Source organism: Penicillium nucicola, assembly GCF_028828085.1.
Source record: "Penicillium nucicola strain IBT 29836 chromosome Unknown utg000002l, whole genome shotgun sequence".
In the NCBI taxonomy this organism is placed as follows: domain Eukaryota; kingdom Fungi; phylum Ascomycota; class Eurotiomycetes; order Eurotiales; family Aspergillaceae; genus Penicillium; species Penicillium nucicola.
In genome coordinates, this window is record NW_026643126.1 from 2,546,669 (window position 1) to 2,564,546 (window position 17,878).

General features: G+C 48.4%; 7 protein-coding genes across 7 annotated transcripts; 4 read left to right on the forward strand and 3 right to left on the reverse strand.

Moving 5' to 3' along the window:
* Positions 1-231: 231 nt before the first annotated feature.
* N7511_002741 (putative MFS transporter) lies at positions 232-2,083 on the reverse strand (the record flags this gene model as incomplete). Its single annotated transcript, XM_057125166.1, has 3 exons — positions 232-892; positions 950-1,205; positions 1,255-2,083. The coding sequence occupies 3 exons, from the start codon at positions 2,081-2,083 to the stop codon at positions 232-234; spliced, it is 1,746 nt and encodes a 581-aa protein (XP_056987325.1).
* Positions 2,084-4,716: 2,633 nt separating this feature from the next.
* On the reverse strand, positions 4,717-5,874 carry N7511_002742 (uncharacterized protein; the record flags this gene model as incomplete). The annotated part of the gene is made up of 1 exon (XM_057125167.1): positions 4,717-5,874. The coding sequence occupies one exon, from the start codon at positions 5,872-5,874 to the stop codon at positions 4,717-4,719; it is 1,158 nt and encodes a 385-aa protein (XP_056987326.1).
* A 467-nt stretch (positions 5,875-6,341) lies between these two features.
* On the forward strand, positions 6,342-7,416 carry N7511_002743 (uncharacterized protein; the record flags this gene model as incomplete). The annotated part of the gene is made up of 2 exons (XM_057125168.1): positions 6,342-6,378; positions 6,434-7,416. The coding sequence occupies 2 exons, from the start codon at positions 6,342-6,344 to the stop codon at positions 7,414-7,416; spliced, it is 1,020 nt and encodes a 339-aa protein (XP_056987327.1).
* Positions 7,417-7,549: 133 nt separating this feature from the next.
* Positions 7,550-8,040, reverse strand: N7511_002744 (putative tubulin-specific chaperone Rbl2; the record flags this gene model as incomplete). Its single annotated transcript, XM_057125169.1, has 3 exons — positions 7,550-7,651; positions 7,704-7,790; positions 7,873-8,040. The coding sequence occupies 3 exons, from the start codon at positions 8,038-8,040 to the stop codon at positions 7,550-7,552; spliced, it is 357 nt and encodes a 118-aa protein (XP_056987328.1).
* Positions 8,041-8,639: 599 nt separating this feature from the next.
* N7511_002745 (elongin A domain-containing protein) lies at positions 8,640-9,919 on the forward strand (the record flags this gene model as incomplete). Its single annotated transcript, XM_057125170.1, has 3 exons — positions 8,640-8,697; positions 8,890-8,966; positions 9,026-9,919. 3 exons carry the CDS (start codon positions 8,640-8,642, stop codon positions 9,917-9,919), a joined length of 1,029 nt encoding a protein of 342 aa, XP_056987329.1.
* A 1,872-nt stretch (positions 9,920-11,791) lies between these two features.
* On the forward strand, positions 11,792-13,990 carry N7511_002746 (60S ribosomal eL42 domain-containing protein; the record flags this gene model as incomplete). Its single annotated transcript, XM_057125171.1, has 7 exons — positions 11,792-11,866; positions 11,914-12,163; positions 12,218-12,761; positions 12,892-13,066; positions 13,545-13,637; positions 13,707-13,891; positions 13,951-13,990. The coding sequence occupies 7 exons, from the start codon at positions 11,792-11,794 to the stop codon at positions 13,988-13,990; spliced, it is 1,362 nt and encodes a 453-aa protein (XP_056987330.1).
* Positions 13,991-15,294: 1,304 nt separating this feature from the next.
* hxt8 (uncharacterized protein) lies at positions 15,295-17,267 on the forward strand (the record flags this gene model as incomplete). The annotated part of the gene is made up of 10 exons (XM_057125172.1): positions 15,295-15,354; positions 15,417-15,444; positions 15,494-15,555; positions 15,604-16,223; positions 16,282-16,343; positions 16,417-16,546; positions 16,596-16,735; positions 16,793-16,906; positions 16,974-17,079; positions 17,132-17,267. 10 exons carry the CDS (start codon positions 15,295-15,297, stop codon positions 17,265-17,267), a joined length of 1,458 nt encoding a protein of 485 aa, XP_056987331.1.
* Between the last annotated feature and the right edge of the window lie 611 nt (positions 17,268-17,878).

Consider the following 17,878-nt stretch of genomic DNA (forward strand, 5'->3'; position numbering starts at 1 on the left):
CCGAAGAAAAAGGAACCCATACGAGATGAGAGCATTTCTTACAACCTATGACATTAATGTGCTCTGCACAACTTTCGAATTCAAGCTAAAATACTTTAATGAATATTGTAATGCATGTCTAATTAATAAAAGGTATTTTGGTATGATACTCCAGGTATGCAAAATGAAAAATGCAAAAATCAGAAACAATATCGAAATTGTTACTTTTTGTGTTGTTGCTCCCCTTGTGCCTCAGTGCTTTTGTCTCTCTTCGACTTCTTCGAGGTTTGGCTCTGCGCGGGAAGGTGGCATCGATGATTCGGCAAGTGTTGAGATAGATGGACGCTTTTCAATATGCTCGGGTGTTTGATGATGAGCCTCCTCTTCCAAGGGCTGCTCAGGAATAGCAGCCTCAGCATCCCTCTCCGCTTGTGCTTGTCTCTTTTCTTCCTCGATCTCTTCTGGCTCCTTGGGCCGTTCCAGGCCTCTATCACGGATGAAGAAACATGCCAGGAAACAGATGCCAATCAACGGGACCTGTAGAATAAAGACTGAATGAGATGCCTTGCTATAAGCCAGCAAGATTTGAGCCCATTCAACGGCACTGAGTTCCGATTTTGAAGGAAGCGAATATGAAGATTCGGCCAGGTATGAAAACTTTGCGGGTAAGTTAGACCGAAGAGTCGCTTGAAGAAGAGCAGCGGATACGGCGAGACCACAAGCACCTCCCAGACAACGGAAGAAGTTGCGATTCGCGATTACAACTGCTCTTTGAGACTTTGTGCAGTGAGCCTGCAGAGCGACGAGAGTGGGTTGGAAGGTGAAACCGATTCCACTACCCATGATTGCCACGATGACTGCAATCACAGCAGGATGGGTCTGATCGCCAAATAGGAGCATTAGACCGGAGCCCCTATCAAATTTAACAATGAGTATGCGGATGACACAATGCTGGGATTTATCAACTTACAGAGTCCACAAGCCAAATCCTATCCAGATGATCTCTCCATAGCGTTTCATACGTGAGATGTATTGGCCTGATGTAATGGAGAAGATGGACTGCGCTGCAACCATTGGACATGTCAGGGCAGCGGAGACAATGGGCGACCAGCCACGGGCGTTCTGGTAGTACAGTGGGAGGTAATAGAGGTTTGCTTGGTATACTGCACCAAACAAAAAGCTCTGCAGGAAGATTGCAGAGACGACTTTATTCTTGAAAAAAACAACTAATATCATGTTAGCGATGTTCACGTTGAGCTTAGAAGGCAAACATACTTGGCAGCATCGGCAGTGTGGCCACTTTCCATTCAATGAACAGAAACGCGATAAATGCACAACCTCCAATCACCAGCATACTGATGACCATCGGTGAGTCCCATGGGAAATATGATCCACCTCCTGAAATAGGAATCAACACAAAGATGATTCCAATTGAAGATGCCAGAATGCCGAACCAATCGATACGGGCAATGTTCTTCCGGAAGCTATCTTTATGCGCATTGTTCGGGATGAGGAAATATCCCACAACGGCAGAGCAAGCAGCCAATGGAGAGATCAGCCAGAAAAAGCCACGCCATGTTGAACGCATAATGAATGCAGCGGCTAGGAAAGGTCCGATGATATTTCCAAGACCTAGAGACGCACCCAGAATTCCCTGGTACTTGCCTCTCTTCTCTAACGTAACAATATCGGATACTATAATCATCGTCAAAGAGGTGACACCACCGCCGGCTACACCAGCCAAGCCTCGGAAGACGTAGAACATGGCTGGGTTCACAGACAGACCACAGAGTAGATCTGCGATACAAAGTAACACCAGCGCGGAGATGTATACAATCTTTCGACCGAAGATATCTGACAGTCGGCCGTAAAGCACAGTAAACATAGTATTTGCAATCAGGGACGAAGTTCCAGCCCATGAGATAGTATTTTCGGCATTCAATTCGCGCGAAATCGTCGGTAATGTCACACTGATACCATTCTGGTCCACCATGCAAATAAGTAATGAGATTGCCAGGCCTGTGAAGACCACCATTAGCTGCCCAAATGGTAGAATATTGGTTTGATCGTGTAAGGCCTTTTCGGCCTCTCGTTGTCGATTCATAGCTGGAAGGATGACAGCGCCAAGCTGGCCCACTGTGGATTTCTGGAAGATGTTCGAGAAGCTTGTCTGAGACCCATTAACTTCAGACCCGGCGCAGACGAATCTTTTGTAAAGAGATGTGAATCAAAGTTGCAATGGGTTGGGTGGGCTGTAGTGCATACGTATATGCCGAATGTTGTTTGACAAAGCCCCACGGTGACAGAGTGTCGTATAAGAGTCATTGGATCGATAATAAAAGTTTTTTCCATGAAAGCAGGAATTAGTCTCTTTCGCTCCATCGGCGACTGAGTGCTGGCTATCGATTGGAGGTTGAGCGCCGTTGTGTGGGTGTTGCGTCGGATGCAGGTCCGACACGGTAAAAAGCCATGTTTTCGGCTTGCTTTTTGACCCAAGATTACACCGAAGAGCATGGATTTAGAGATTTGTCGGCTCAATTCCGCTCTATCTTTCCTTTGCGGTTGGTGCAACAAGTTAGCAGGTGGATCCGCCACTCGGACTGCCGATCGGACCTCCGATGGCTGACTCATTGCCGGTCTGAGATACCGGATTGGGATATTGTAGTGTTGATCGTCGGAGGGTCCGATATCTAGAGCCTCTGTCATACTACATAAACAAGTATCAGTAATTTATCCGGGCTGAGATTGTTTTAATAGAAGATATACTGCATAGATCCTTCATATTGATCTAGGTTCCTATCTGATTTCACCTGGTACCATCTCATCTTACCCAAAAAGTCACCCCGGTACATACCAGATTGCACTAGCAAGCCATGCTTGATATCGACTTTCTCACAATTTACTTTCAGGGACCCGTGTAGTTCACTTTTCCAACTGTCATAGTATTGATTTTCGGTCTCCATGGGACTTTTTGATCCAATTAACTCGGAAATGAGACGACCAACACACTCGTAGGAGGACCTGGCAGGGAGCCGCTTTTCAAACTAAAAGAGGTCTTGGGTTAGCAGAATCTCATCAGTTTTGTATTTGAAATATTCCAGCCGAGCGGTGTATAAGAAGCAGGCTCACCAAAGATTTAGAGGGCAAAGGCTATTAGTATTCTCGATTCATTCATTGATAGAGATAAACCAGATGGAAAAGATAATTCACCTTCAAGAATCCAACCCTAGCTTGAAACCCGCCAATCAAGTTAAAATCAACTCCTTATTAAAATGGAGACATTGGTACTAATTAACACACTGCCAACGACTCCCAATACAGTCGGAGTCCATATTTTTGAGCTTCGCCCATGGCGTCTGGTGTTAGTATCTCAGGCAAATTATTATGGATAGCCCTTCTTCTTGAACTAGGAATGAAAGCCCTGAAACAGAGAGAACAGTCAAAATCAGAGGGATAACCGTGGACATTCAACACAGCAAAATTCTGGAACAATCCCAAAAAAGTCGGCACCATCTCAATTTGCATACTTCCAGCAATGCCATCCTCGCAGCCCCGATTTTCTGCTATATGATCCCCTCCAAGAACGGTATTCAGCAACGACTGCATTCACGCAGTAGTTTCGGTGTTGACAAGGATGATACAGTCTAGCTATCTATAGTCGCCCTTTTTTAAATATTTCCAAAACAGACCGTTATTCCAGTTCCCAGCGATCCGTTGGCTCTCAGTAAATTCCACCACTCTGAACTTTTCCAATCGGACTGATCTATCAGGCGGAAAGAATACGAGCAATAAATATGCAGTGGGATCGTCGGAGTTACGTGGCTTTTTTTGTGCTTGAGCGGAATCTTGCAGGTGTTTCGTGGAGTTTCCGAGTGCATATTTTCTAATTTTGAGGTACTTGGGATTCTCGGGCCCCGATTGTCGAGGGGGTCAGTATGCATGTTTATAACATGTGGTAGATTAAGTTCTGATGAGGACTTTGAGCTAGATACAAGCAAAAATAGATGAATCAGGACTTGTGTGTATCTTGTGTTTTGTTCAGTCTAGCGAGAGAGAAATGAGGCATCATATTAAATTAGCGATCTGCACTGTAGCAAAGATGCAGCTCGGGTTAGGCGGGGGTGCATCGGCTATTATATCAAATCGTACAATTTCACGAGGAATAAGTCGCTTGTGATCGAGGGGTTTCAGTTACTGTAGCAAGGCTTAGTGGCATATGGCTTCGGTAACTATTAAGTTTCCAAGGAAATATCCATTTCTGAAAGTCTATTTTAAATCATGGTTCTCCAACGTGACTCGTTAGGCTTGTAACGATAGTTATCTTGATATGATCCAGTCCTGGTTCATGCCAGATATTACCTCCCCTCCATAGAGTAAAATCAGATTGTATAGCCACCTAGCGATTTAAGCTGGTCAAAGATCCTGCATGAGACTCATCAAGAACTACCTTAAAGCATGGAGGTGTCACTGCATACTCCGAATCGGGCATCAATCATTGCATTGCCGCTTCAACGCTTCTTCGTATTTGTAAAGAAAGTAAATCAGACATTGGGACATTGATTATAGTGCATGATCTTGCATAGCGAGGAATAAGTCAGCTGGCCCTATCTACACAGGCTGCAACGTAGCAAGATAGAATTCTCGTCAACCGTATTTCCCGGTCTGAGTCACGTCATTTCACCTTTCGCCGTTCACCTTTCACCTTTCATCTTGGCATCCTACCCTGTATACGATTTGTTAGGTGTGCGTCGATCCAATGGGAACTCCCAGGCCACCAGTAGCCCAACTATTCTGGATTGTTGGTGTGGTAGCGGCATTGACATCATATCTTGCATCTTCAGCGACTGCATTGTTATTACCTACTCCATTCTGGGGAGCTGGTACAGGATGTCGCGTGACATGACTTGGTGCAGCGTGGTGAGGCATGTAGTTGGCACCGGTAACATTGCCCTGGTTCGGGAAGAAGCTTTGATTCAGGGACCCGCAGGTCGTGCAGGTGAACTCAATCTTGAAGTTCGTAAGAATCATCTGGGGTATCTCTGAGTGGTCACTTCGCTGAGTGTAGGGCTGGTCTTTCGGTTGTGTCGCTACTGCTACTGGCAAGGGGCCAGTGGTTTCATAGTCGGCTCCCGATTGTGATAGATCCATTGGGTGTGGATTTGGGCGGAGTAATGACGGATTGGGCATGTGAGGGTGCTGTACTTGAGGTGGAGGTGGCAAGGATTGTTGGCCAGGAGGTGGTCCGGGTAAAATGTTACTTGGTCCTTCACTCGATTGAATATTTTCATCGTCAATCAGTGAAGGGAGATTATCTGGTAGCCACCGATTCTCAGACATCTCCCTGAAGACCTGTGCCACTTCTCCTTGAGACTCCGACGGAGATTGCTCTGGCGACTGCTGTTCTCCAGCACTCATGTCAAGATCAAGGGGCTGTTCACCCTGACTATCGGAGTGTCGTGGCTGGAGCTTGGTAAGTGCTCGCTGTGCCTGTCGCATCGAGATCTCATATCCATGGTAGCGTTTCACGGCATCCACAACATCTTGAGCCTTGATCTTCGATTTCATATCGAACAGCTTAGGGATCTCACTCAGCAGGAATCGCACGTGTGATGCTTCCGAGCGGGCAGGTGTGGCAGAAGGAGACTCTGCACCGCGAGGGCAACTATGGCTATCCTGGAGACTGGTGATATAGGTCGCGTTCTTGTTTGAACGGCAAACCACCCGGAAAAAGCAATTGGCAGAGGATCGACAACCAATGACCACGCTCTTCTTGTTGCTCCGAGCTACACGGAGCTCCCAGTGCTGTCTGACCGATATGCTCCGTATCGTTGTTTTAAAGTCCTCCAGCGAGGAGAATCGCTGGCCCACATGGAGCCCCGAGTGCATATCAGTCATAGTGAGGCAGCAGCAAGTACAGAAGGCGCAAAAAGGGCAACTAGTACCGCAGTCGCAGACTGAGCGACAAGCCCCATTAGGTCACGCGCTGGATATAGCTTTGGTCGAGCTCAGCAAGGTGGAAGTCGAAATGCGGAGACTGGCGTGACCCTAAGCAAGCACCCGATCAATCTGCGTATTCGCGCTCTGAGCATTAGCTAGCCCTTGAAGGCCCATAGACAAGACTAAAAGAGCGAATTTGTCAAACCAAAAAACAATTGCTTGGGGGACTGAAAGTTGATTGTTGGAAACCGTAACCCCCAGATTAATAAAAGGCGGAGTCAAAAGTGCTAGACCGCTCGCCATTTGCTTTTCTCATCTTTTTCCGCGATCGACGCTTGAAGCTGCGCAGAACGACTGGGGTTTTTTTGCCTTCAGTCTTTGATTCTGCGCTTTGTGGAATCACAATCTACAATTACATCTCCAGAATGGCTTCCTACGGCCTTTTGGGCCAGCCAGAAGAAGGTCAGTCTCCTCCCAACTCGGTCTCCCAACTCGAGATTAACATTCCCGATCGTAGATGCCCTTCACAAGTCGCGCCTCTTGAATGTTGAAGAAAAGCCATTCAAGCGTATCTCCAAGCGCCTGCTGAATCCCGAATCCCTGATCGTAACGCAAGCCTCCCTCCCCCTCACTCCTCCGCCCGAAGACGCCAACGCCGACGCCAACGCGACCATCGAAACAGAAAAACAGAAAAAGCTCAATGAATGGCGCCACTTCCGCGAAGATGTCTCTCTCGACTTCGCCGCCTTCGAGGGCAGCATCGCGCGCGTCCAATTCCTCTTAACTAGCAACGAACAAGAACGTGAGCGCTACGCCACCGAACGAGTCCAGATCCTATCGACAATGCAATCTGTTCGGGATAGCACCGCCGACCTTCGGACTCAGCTTGAGGAGGCACAGCGACTCCTCTCTTTGCGGAAGACCTACGATGGACTGGCCGATAAGATTACCAGTAACCGCCTGCTCAAGCCGCGCGAGGACCAGCAGTCGAACCTTCACAAGTTGCGGACGGAAATTGCAGATCTGGAGAAGGAGAGCAAGGACTACGCCAAGACATGGGCTGAACGGCGCGAGCAGTTCGGTCGTATTGTCGAAGAGGGCATGCAGCTCCGTCGTCTAATTCGCTATGAGAAGGAGGAGGTCGAGCGTCTGGAGGGTATGCAGGATGGTGAAGATAATGACGAGGGCGATCTTGCGTCTAAGGGAAAAGCCAGCAATGTGAATACCCCCGGTGCGGACAGCGATGCCTTGACTCCGTCGGGAAATAGCCAGGATGAAGGTGGCCGGCTATCTGCGCTGCAGGCTGAAAGATTGTCTGGTAATACGGGCGCGGCTTCGCCTCTGCGCCAGGTCATCAGTGCACAGGGTGATAGCGCAGACGATACCAATATGATCGATGAAGGCGAGGTCTCTGCGGACTCTGAGGGCGAATTATCGGAACTTGAGGAGGGAGAGGAACTCCCTGATGGCATGTACAATGAGAAGATGGATACCACTTAGTGCAGTTTGCTCTGCACATACATTACTAGCAAGGAGTTTGGACCGGGGCGTTGGGCATGGTCTTAATTTACATTCATTGATATTTTGAAGCTTTCATCTGGGTATTTTGTAGAAATTCGTGTAGGCGTTTCCATTAAGAGATCTCTCGCTCGGCAACCTTAGCTTGCGCAATGGCTTCTTTGGCCGCGGTGATGTGCGCCACGTTGCTGTCGAGGCCCTTCTTGCCTTCTTCGGTCTATATAGCGGTTAAATATTGCCAATTGGGTAATAATCCGTCTGGTACTCACGATTAAAGCTTGCAAGTTGGAGACAGTCTGGACAATCTGCTTCTTCAAGCTGGGCAAGACCTTCCTGGTCTCCTCGAGTGCGGCATGCTGGATCAAAATTAGTATCGATGAACAGACCAACACAGAGTACGCCATCCAATTGTAAGACATCCTTCTAAATGATACATACCTCCTGCTTGAGGGTGTACTCGCGGTTCTCATCATCGCCACCAGTCTCGGCCTCGAGCTTCTGGATGCGCTCGGTCTGCTGCTGGAGCTCCTTGTGGTAGGAGGCCTCCTCCTTGACCAGGCGGATCACGGAGGATGTGACAATTTCTAGCTGTGAGCGAGGGGCCATTTTTGATATTTGAATTGAATCGAATTGGAGATCCAGCTCTTTGATATGCCCCTCGATGATGTTATGGGGGTAATGTTTGTGGTGTTTGTCTGGGGCACGTGATAGCTAAACTGTATGACTGATTGGACGAGAATGAAGCATACTACTGTACAGTAATCATTATGCAGGCCTGTGAGTGGTCAGCTTGGGGGTTTTGGTTGTGGTTTCCGACCAACCAAGCTAGATGAGATCACCAAAATAGCTACAGATGAGTCGATCGGGGGATTTCATCCTGTAACCAACTGATGTAGTAAGCTTTAGATTAGACAGGGAGGTATCTGTTGTACCGAATATCAAAACGACCACCCTACCAAATACACTACGGTAGAAACAAGAGAATCGATACAAGGAAGACCAGGTGGCCAATAAGCGGCCACCGAGAGATCATCCGCTATAAAGACTGCGGGTCATCCTCACTTTCTCATCTTCGAATCTTCACATATCCTCTTGATATACTTCTTTTGTTCCATTTTTGTCTCATTTAGTATTTGGCTACGACATTTTCTATGCAGCCCTTGCTGCACCGCTCATTTCGGTCGAGTCCTCTTCCGTTATAAGCAATGCCAGCCCGATCTCTCTTGCGCCTAGCTACGGCTATGGCAATTCGTCATGTTAAAGGTATGTTGTCTAAAGCGACCGGAAAGAGAATACTCTTCGCATATTGGGTGCACCTGGCCCGATCCCAGACCTGACGATGTGACTGTCTTTGCTTGAACGTTGCTAAGCTTTGAGTCACATTGGTCGCATTTTGAGCAAACGCTTAACACAAAGAAATTATTTGCTGACGCTGTTCATTTCTCCACTATACAGTTCTTGATAATTTGGGCAGTCTTCCTTATGTCCTTGCACGTCCTATCCTCCTCAAAGTCGACAACCCCCAAAAATTGGTACGTCATAACCCCTGTTCTGGCGCGCAATGTTTGCTAACGCCTTCTTTGTCTCTTAGCATGCCCTCGAACTCGCATCCCCCCAGTTCGCAGAACACGACAAAGAATTATGGATCGAATTTATAAAGCGCGATATCCCCAGCTGGGACCAATACGAATTACCGGAGGAATCCAACGACTGGTATCAAGTGTACTGTGATCTCGGCGAACAAGTTGAGCGATCTCTCGAAGCCGACGCCGAAAAGATGAAGATGGCCCTCGACGGAATCACCAACCAGCGCGCCCGTCTCACCCCCAAGATCCTCCCCCAAGGCAAAAGCCTACGCATGGCCGGAGCACGACCGAGTACAAAACAACGCTATGCATCCTGGGATCGCAAAATGGGCGGCATCAAACCCGTCCACGACCCAGCAGGATGGGTCTTCAACGCCCCAAACCCTTCCAGAGACGGGGTCTCCAAGAAAAGGAGCATATTTGCACCACAAAGGCGCAACAACGCGCTGTCCGTCCCCAGCAATAAACTCAACAACCGGGCTTCACAGGTTACATATGCCCCGCAATCCCTAATCGAAGATCATCGCCGCCCCGAACCTGCGCCAGCATCGAGGATGAATGGTAACCCGGCCATGATCGGGTCCCGGCAACCCCCCGCTCCATCCAACAACCACCCCTTGCCGCCAGTCCGAGGAGTCAGAGAGGACCGACTCCGGGCCTTGACTTCGGGCAAGCCACCTCCGCCGTCAACTCCCAAGAAGGCCTTGGTGAGAGCCGACCTCAAGCGTCCTGCCTCTCCTCCTCTGTCTGCCAGCAAGGCACCTGCCCCTTCTCACGACTCTTCCTCCTCGTCCTCCGTCCCGTCGTCATCCGGGCCTCCTGCTCCTCGTCCCGCCGTCATGCGTCGACGTCAGGAGCCAAGTATATTTATGCCAGCTAAGCGAAAGCGAGTGTCTTGATGTAATGATTTTGGTTCTCATATATTGTTTGCTTTTTTCTTACATCTTTTGTCCTTTCCGTGTGGAGGCGTTATATTCCGGTGCGCAGGCGTGCCTTTTTGTATATTTATCTGCATTTTTTATGGCGCTGGGGGACATTCCTTTATGGGAGCGTGGGAGTCTGGATTTCTCCATTATCGAGGTCGGGCGATCTGACTTCAGAAATATTGCATCGACGATTGGGTCGTCTTACTTGACTCTCACTTCACTTTACCTTCATTCTACTATAAGTTAATTTTGAAAAAATGACTTGAGCAATGAGCTCAATAACAGCAGATTATTCTTTTTCTTGCCTTTTCTTGCTTATAACAAGCCCGAACATCATACAGTCTGTTTCATAACATGTCTGATGTGTGGCTCAAATCTCATCTGTTTGATACCCTTTTGGTGTCCTCTAGCCGGCTAAAGCTTTGTAGATGTTAGACATCAAAAGTCTGTCGAAATCCAGTGATTATAATTAATTAATCAATCAAACCTCCGGAGCGCCAAATATGCAGCCTATCGCCAGTCAAGGGCAAACTGGACCATCCCATTTGCCGATAATATCAAGAAAGGACCCAGTCAGGCCTCCAAATGTACAGCACAAATATTAATCAACATATTCTCATTGCTGTAACAAAGTATGGTATCTAAAAAAAGCAGGATGGTTCAAAGAGATCCTCCACGGAGGGCAAGCACGAGATGGAGCGTGGCGCCGCCCTCGAGGTTGTATTCTGCAGCCGTCTTGTCATCCGCCCTAGTCATCCAAAATAGTCAGCAACATTTTCCTTGGAAGAATGCCAAAAAGGAAGCTCAGAGACATGCTTCACTCTCCGGGTATGTGTCTTACATTTGCTTTCCGCCAAAGATAAGTCGTTGCTGGACAGGGGGGATTCCCTCGCGCTCCTCGACACGCTCCTTTATCCGAGAGACCTAAATAGAACCAATCGTGTCAGTCAAAGCGAAATGGCAGGTGCATGTTCAGGTCTTTCTTTATAGCTTTGCCGGGGTCGGAGGAAGGGACGAGTCCCGTGCGGGGGAAGCCGAAACACGTTCAAGTAGGGAGGCAGCGTACCTTGTAGTCGGGCTCGATGTCCAGGTCAATCTCCTTGCCTGTGAGTGTGCGGACTCTGTGGACGAGAAATGTTAGCGCGGTGCGTTGCGGTGGTCGTGGCGATGATCTCTCTGTTGGGGTCATGCGATGACGCATCGGGGGGTACGGCGGTTCCGGAGCTAGGTCACGTACTTGATCAACATTTTGGAAGACTGTGTGGCTGTGTCCTTTGAGGTAGAAACGTAAAACGGCGAAGATTGGGTTTAGTTGGAGATATGGACGAGCTGGTGAATTGGCAGAGAAGATGTGAGTCGGCGGGGGTTGGTGGGGCTGGTGGCCTTGTGGCCTGATTGTGTCGGAGCCTCACTCTTTTGTTCGCGTGCAAATTAATAATTAGATGTGATTATCATAGCAAGCTTATGCGCCCATGTCAAGCCATGGCTGCTATGAGTAAAATTCTGGTTTTTAGTGGTGATATTGCTGAAATTCATATGTGAGCAAAGGTTTCCCCGGATTCTAGCAAAATATATATCCATACACTCAAATGGGACTACTAAGTTGACATTAAATTTGAAATATCAAAATAGAAAATGAAACCTGACGATGAAAATAAAAGACAAGGAACTTTTGTGTCTTTTGTTCTGCATTAATCTGAAAGACAAAGAGGAATATATTGACCTGCTGTTCTGTATACTTCGACCGCTCGGCTTTCGCCTGCGGTCTGACTTTTCTACCCCGACTACCCCGCTGAAACAATTCACCACTCAAATCTACTTGAACTCAATCAAAACATTGTCAAGATGACCATTGGATCAGTGCCAGTGGCACCTCCGAATCCATTCCAGGGATTAATCGATCACCGCAATAACGATGCAGTAAGGGCGAGTCTCTTCCAACAAAGAAGCACTGACCAACCAATCAGCACCAATTGCAAATTGCCTATACCATTCATAGATCAAACAGAAATCGAGTCTTCCGAAACCAGCTCCTGCAAGCTGATTTCTGTGACTGGAAAGACGACGAAATCTTACGCCAGGTCCTCGAAGCAGAGAAAGCATCGACAGGCTTTGTCGACCCAAGACACAACATTGCTTTCTGGGCACGACCGCCTCAGCATATTCGAGACTTAATCTACAATATCCAGCAGGAGCTTGCTCCCTTAGCTGGACCAGGTAATAGTCATATAGAACCCCGCACAAGCAACATACTAACTTGACTACTGTCAGGCCTCTGGCTCGTCCCACCAGACTACCTGCACATGACCACACTCGAAATCAGATCGGAACTGACAGGCCCTGAGGTCAATGAGATCTGCTCTTCTCTTGAACAGAGTGGGTCTCTCCAAGAGCTGATAAACTACACCCTTACCCACAGGGCGCGGCTAGTCAAGCCAATAGTTAGCATTGACACTTCTGCTGTTGCCTTGAGCTTTTTACCAGCTGCTGCCGATGGAACAAGTAGTACGTATGGTGGGAAAGATGATACATTCACATATCACCACCTGCGGCGTGATCTCTACGACATCGTGACTCGTTCTGGCTGTCCAATTTCAGCTCGATACACACTTCCATCTGCACACGTCACTATTGCTCGTTTTGTTCAGCCTGATGGCTCCAAAACGGACTCCAGGGTAAATGAAAATTACGCTGCAAACCTCGTTTCTAAGATCGACGATATCAATGAGAGGCTCGACTCAAGTGACGGTGCGGTCAAGGGAGACTGGGTCATTGGACATGAGAAGGGGTTGGAATTGATGAAAGGCCGGACATGGTTTGGAAAGGGAGACAGTGTGGCACTTGGAAAAGGGTTCTCATAGAGACACATACAGATAGACATAGAAACAGCTCTAATAAACGGAGTCCATCGAAAACATTGAAAAATGATGTCAAGTATGCCTCAGGCAACAAGGGCCTGATGACTCATCCACACTTGGCGATTTGCCTAAAGCGGCTAGCGCCCACCCGATAGGGCCTAAGCGAGCACAATCCCACAACCCAACAATCGATCTTGCTCTCCTCCGACAAGCGACAATCCAACGACCACCACCCAGCTATCCGGCCAAGTCAGTCAAAATGGTAAGGAAACCCTTTCAGGATAATGTCATATTCTGTTCCGAAGTCCCTCGAAGTTCCCACCGGAGATATTGTGTGCGATCCAACTGTGCGGTCCAAATTGTGCGGCCAAGCTCGAAATCGTCGAAAACCACCGACCGCCACGAATTGCTATATCACCCGCCACCCAGACGTCTACTTTTTACCGGAACTCTGCAATATGATTCAGAAAAGTCGACAGTGAACTGAACAGGGGTGGCGAAACCTCTAAACAACATTTCGTGATGGGACTGGGGGATCCAAAAGCCGATGGAAATGGTGCACAACCTGATTCTTCGAATCTTCGTTTGCCCACTACGTCCGCTTTGCAATGAACACACAACTTGATTCGACGGGCCAATATCTCCGCGAATGCAATCTCGAACCGGACTTCGAACACGAACCTGACATCCATTCGCACAATCATTTCAAAAAAACAAATGCTCATGACATCTCCGTATAGGTCAACATCCCCAAAACCCGCCGGACGTACTGCAAGTCCAAGGAGTGCCACAAGCACACCCAGCACAAGGTCACCCAGTACAAGGCTGGCAAGGTACGTTTGCCCTCACCACAGCGGCCGACACCCACGAGTCACAATACTGATTCGAATTTCTGGAAATAGGCCTCCCTTTTCGCTCAGGGTAAGCGCCGTTACGACCGGAAGCAGAGTGGTTACGGTGGTCAGACCAAGCCTGTCTTCCACAAGAAGGCTAAGACCACCAAGAAGGTTGTCCTGCGTCTTGAGTGCACTGCCTGCAAGGCCAAGAAGCAGCTCGCCCTGAAGCGTTGCAAGCACTTCGAGCTGGGGTATGTTGATCCCCATGATTTGGACTGGTTGTTCCATGCTAACCTGACTTCTTCTACAGTGGTGACAAGAAGACCAAGGGTGCTGCCCTCGTTTTCTAAGTGCAATTTCCTTGTTCGGCTTCTGGGTTTCCTGCATTGCACAACGTGTTTCGCTGTTGCGGAGCATCTATGACATTGGCAATGGAAAAATGAAATAGGAATTCAACTACTCAAAAACACCATCTATGACTACCGGATACGAGTCTATTGAATGATTATTCTCTTTCGATGTAGAGCTGCCTTTGGTTGCACGTAGTCATATTTTTTCGCATCACCTGTCGCTCTTTCTTTTTCCCAGTGTCCTCCGGAGCTGGTATGTGGGTTGACCACATCAGCCAAGGATCACTGTCTCTTCATGGGGCCCACTGTTGATGGGCTTGAATGTTGCGCTACCTTTGCGTATCCTTTGTTTAATTGGACATTTGATTTAGAGATCCGCCTATCCCAACATGCAGGGTCCATATAGATTGATGGCTATGCGTGCCTTGAATTTGAACCCGTCATCTACCCCATCGCCTATCTTGGTTTTTACAATCATCCTCCAATGAGTCCCAAATACACAGAACAAGACATTCGCACTCGTCCAGCTGTCACCCATGTTCAGCTTCGTCGGCCACTCAACCAAAGGACAGTATGCAGTAACATCTCATCGGCCCAGTACCAACACTTCATCCAACGTAACATGATCTGTCCTACTTATCGGTGCCTCTCCGATCTCTACACTCTTGATCCTAGAGCGCCACCATTCTACATTTCGCCTGCAAAACTCAGAATCTCATGGCTTAAACCAAGACACACCCAAAGCAGGATCTATCCATGACCAGTAGAGATTCCCGTCGGACTAAGCAAGCCCGAAGAGGCGAGATAAACCAGAAAAGATCCCCCGGAAAGTGGCAAATCCCCCAAGACACAACAGGATTGGACCGGAATGAAGCAGAAAGTCCTATCAAACCCGCATTCCGCAGATCCAACCCCCGCATTCCGGGGAATACGAACAAAACACCCCCCCAAATGCCCAGGGAACAAGGTTAAAAGGCTGCCAACATCAACTCGACACAGTGGAGACTCGTATACACGATTTCCTGGCATCCCACTGGTCTTCCCCGCTTCCCCAGATCATTTCCTCTCGGGACTTCTCCGACCTTGTCTTTTCAGCTTTCGCTCTGAGACGCGTTTCTATCCTCGGCTCGGACGTACCCCGGTGTGCTCTGATCAGACCATTTCCTGGGGTAAGATCTGGGGTTCTATAAGCGTTGGCCTTGCTGCTGTTTTTGTTGCATTGATATATCTGCAAAGATACTTTCCTATTAATATTTCTTATTGGCTTGGAAGTTGAAGGATCGCATCCTTATTTCCTGACCAAGATGGCTATGTGGTATGCGCTTGGTATTGCGTTCTTCGCTGCCATCGGCACTTTCTTATTTGTCCGTTGTCTCTCTTTTCTGATTCTATCGATAGGGAAGTGGATTTTAATGCAATTTCTTAGGGCTTTGATACTGGCATTGCCACGACAAGTGAGTTCCATCAACCATTTATCACACACTCAAACTAACACCCTCAAAGCGATCGCACACCAAAGCTGGATTGATTACATGCAAGCGCCCTCCAAGGGCCTAACAGGAGCAGTATGTTCCAATCCCCAGCCATCACCAGCCCCATCCTAACGAATCCAGGTGGTCGCAGTCTACATCGCCGGCGAAGCCTGCGGAGCCCTAACACAGACCTTCATCGGCGACAAACTCGGCCGAATCCGCTTCATGCAGCTCATGTGCATCATAGTCACAATAGGCACAGTAATCCAGACAGCCTCCGTCAACATCGGCATGTTCCTCGCCGGCCGCGTTTTAGCAGGCTATGCCGTCGGCGGCCTGGTGGCCACAGTGCCAATTTACCTGAGCGAGATCTCGGACCCGCGGTACCGCGGCCTGATCGGTGGTATCTCGGGCTGTGGCATTTCCTTCGGAACCATGATGTCCAATTGGGTGGGCTATGCTTGCAGCTATGCGCCGTACGGGCCTGTGCAGTGGCGGCTTCCGCTGGGGATCCAGATTCCTTGGGGCATTATTATGTTTATTGGGCTTTCTACGTTCATGCCTAATTCACCGAGGCAGTTGATTCGTGTTGGGAAGATCGATCTGGCTAGGTCTGAGTTTGCGAGGATTCGTCGGGGGTTGGTTCTTGTCGAGATGGAGGAGGAGTTTGGGTTGATGAAGGCTCAGATTGAGTATGAGATGGAGAGGGAGATTACTTCTTATCGGGAGATCTTTAAGTTGTTTAGGCGTCGGGTTCTTGTGTGAGTGATTGTTCTTCATCCTCAGTTGCTTTCTTGCATGTGACTAACTGGCTTGTAGGTCTATTGCTGTGCAGACTATGACTAGCTTGACGGGTGTCAATGTTATTCAGTATTATCAGAGTGAGTGTTGGCAGTCTGTGGATTGATTGAAGGATGAATAGATACTAACATCGACCTTTTTTTCCCCCTACAGCTATCCTATACAAAGGTCTAGGAATCGGATCCCACACTATCCTCGCTCTAGCTGCAGTGTACGGCACTGTCGCGTTCATTTCCAACTCGCTCACCACTAAATATATGACTGACCAGTGGGGTCGCCGAAAGTATGTTTTTTCCTTTGGTTGTTCGTTTATGGACACTAACAGTCTCAAGAATGCTTATCACCGGCTTGGCCGGTATTGTCTTAATTGAAATCTACGCCGCTGTGATGCAGCGACAATTCCAGCATACGGATAATCGCATTGGACAAGGATTCGCCATTCTCGGAATCTATCTCTTTGTGGTTTGCTACTGTAAGTTGACTGACCGACTACGATGTCTCACGGGACTGCCGCTAACAAGATTACTAGACGGTATGCTTAACAGTACTACTTGGCTATACGGCGCCGAGGTCCTCCCTATTGCTCTACGTAGTAAGGTCATGGGTCTCGCAGCCGCATCTCATTTCATTGTCAATGTTGCAGGTAAGTCATCTATTGATCGATATTGTGATTGGATCAGAATTTCAGCTAACTTGTCTTCCCGAACCAGTCACCGAGGCCGGACCCAGTGCATTTGCTAACATTGGCGAGAATTACTACTATGTCTTTGTGGCATGCTCCTCATTCTTCCTGGTCATCGCCTACTTCTTCTTCCCGTATGTCATGAAATCCCATCTGTCAAGACCAACACTAATCCACGATTGACAGAGAAACAAAGCAAAAGACCCTGGAAGAAGTGGCAGCCGCATTTGGCGACCGTGTCGTCGATCAAGATGACAGCCCCAAACGTGCAGCTAGCGTAGTCGGCAAAGCACAACACGTGGAATCAACACAGGTGGTCTAGACACTCAACTCCTTGCCTCCATCCTATCCACATAGGCCCCAAAGCAGCAGAATATACAGTTTACAATCCCACGTCAAATCAGTTTCAGGTTCCAATTCTACTAGCGCCGCAAACCGGGGTAGCATTGGCCAAACCCATCCGGTGAAAACTTCACAGTATAGTATGTCAACGTGTAGATCCAAACCATGGTACATGTCCCTTGGCTGCGTAACAGAACTTTATATTATGGACACCCTCTCCTTGAAACAACATCCCCAATAAAATGCACTACATGCATCGGATATGCGTCAGGGGGAAGTCCGAGGAATTTCGAATTTCCAGACGCCTTCTATGCACCGTCTGTGATGTATCCAGCGCATCAGCCCGTGCCCATGGGACCTCCCCATGGGACCCCCCTTGTTGGAGCGTGCATGGCCTTGCCGACATACATGTAAGTTATCTGGAGTCAAAGTACTATACCCAGATTGGGTGTCCACCTAGCCCGTGCGATGCTCCACGGAATGTAATGCAGAATCAACCCCGAGTACCGAGTCCCGAGAACATGCACTAACGTTAGTCCATGCAGCAATAAATCATGCTTTCCTCAACGGAAGTGTGGTCTTCGTATTAGT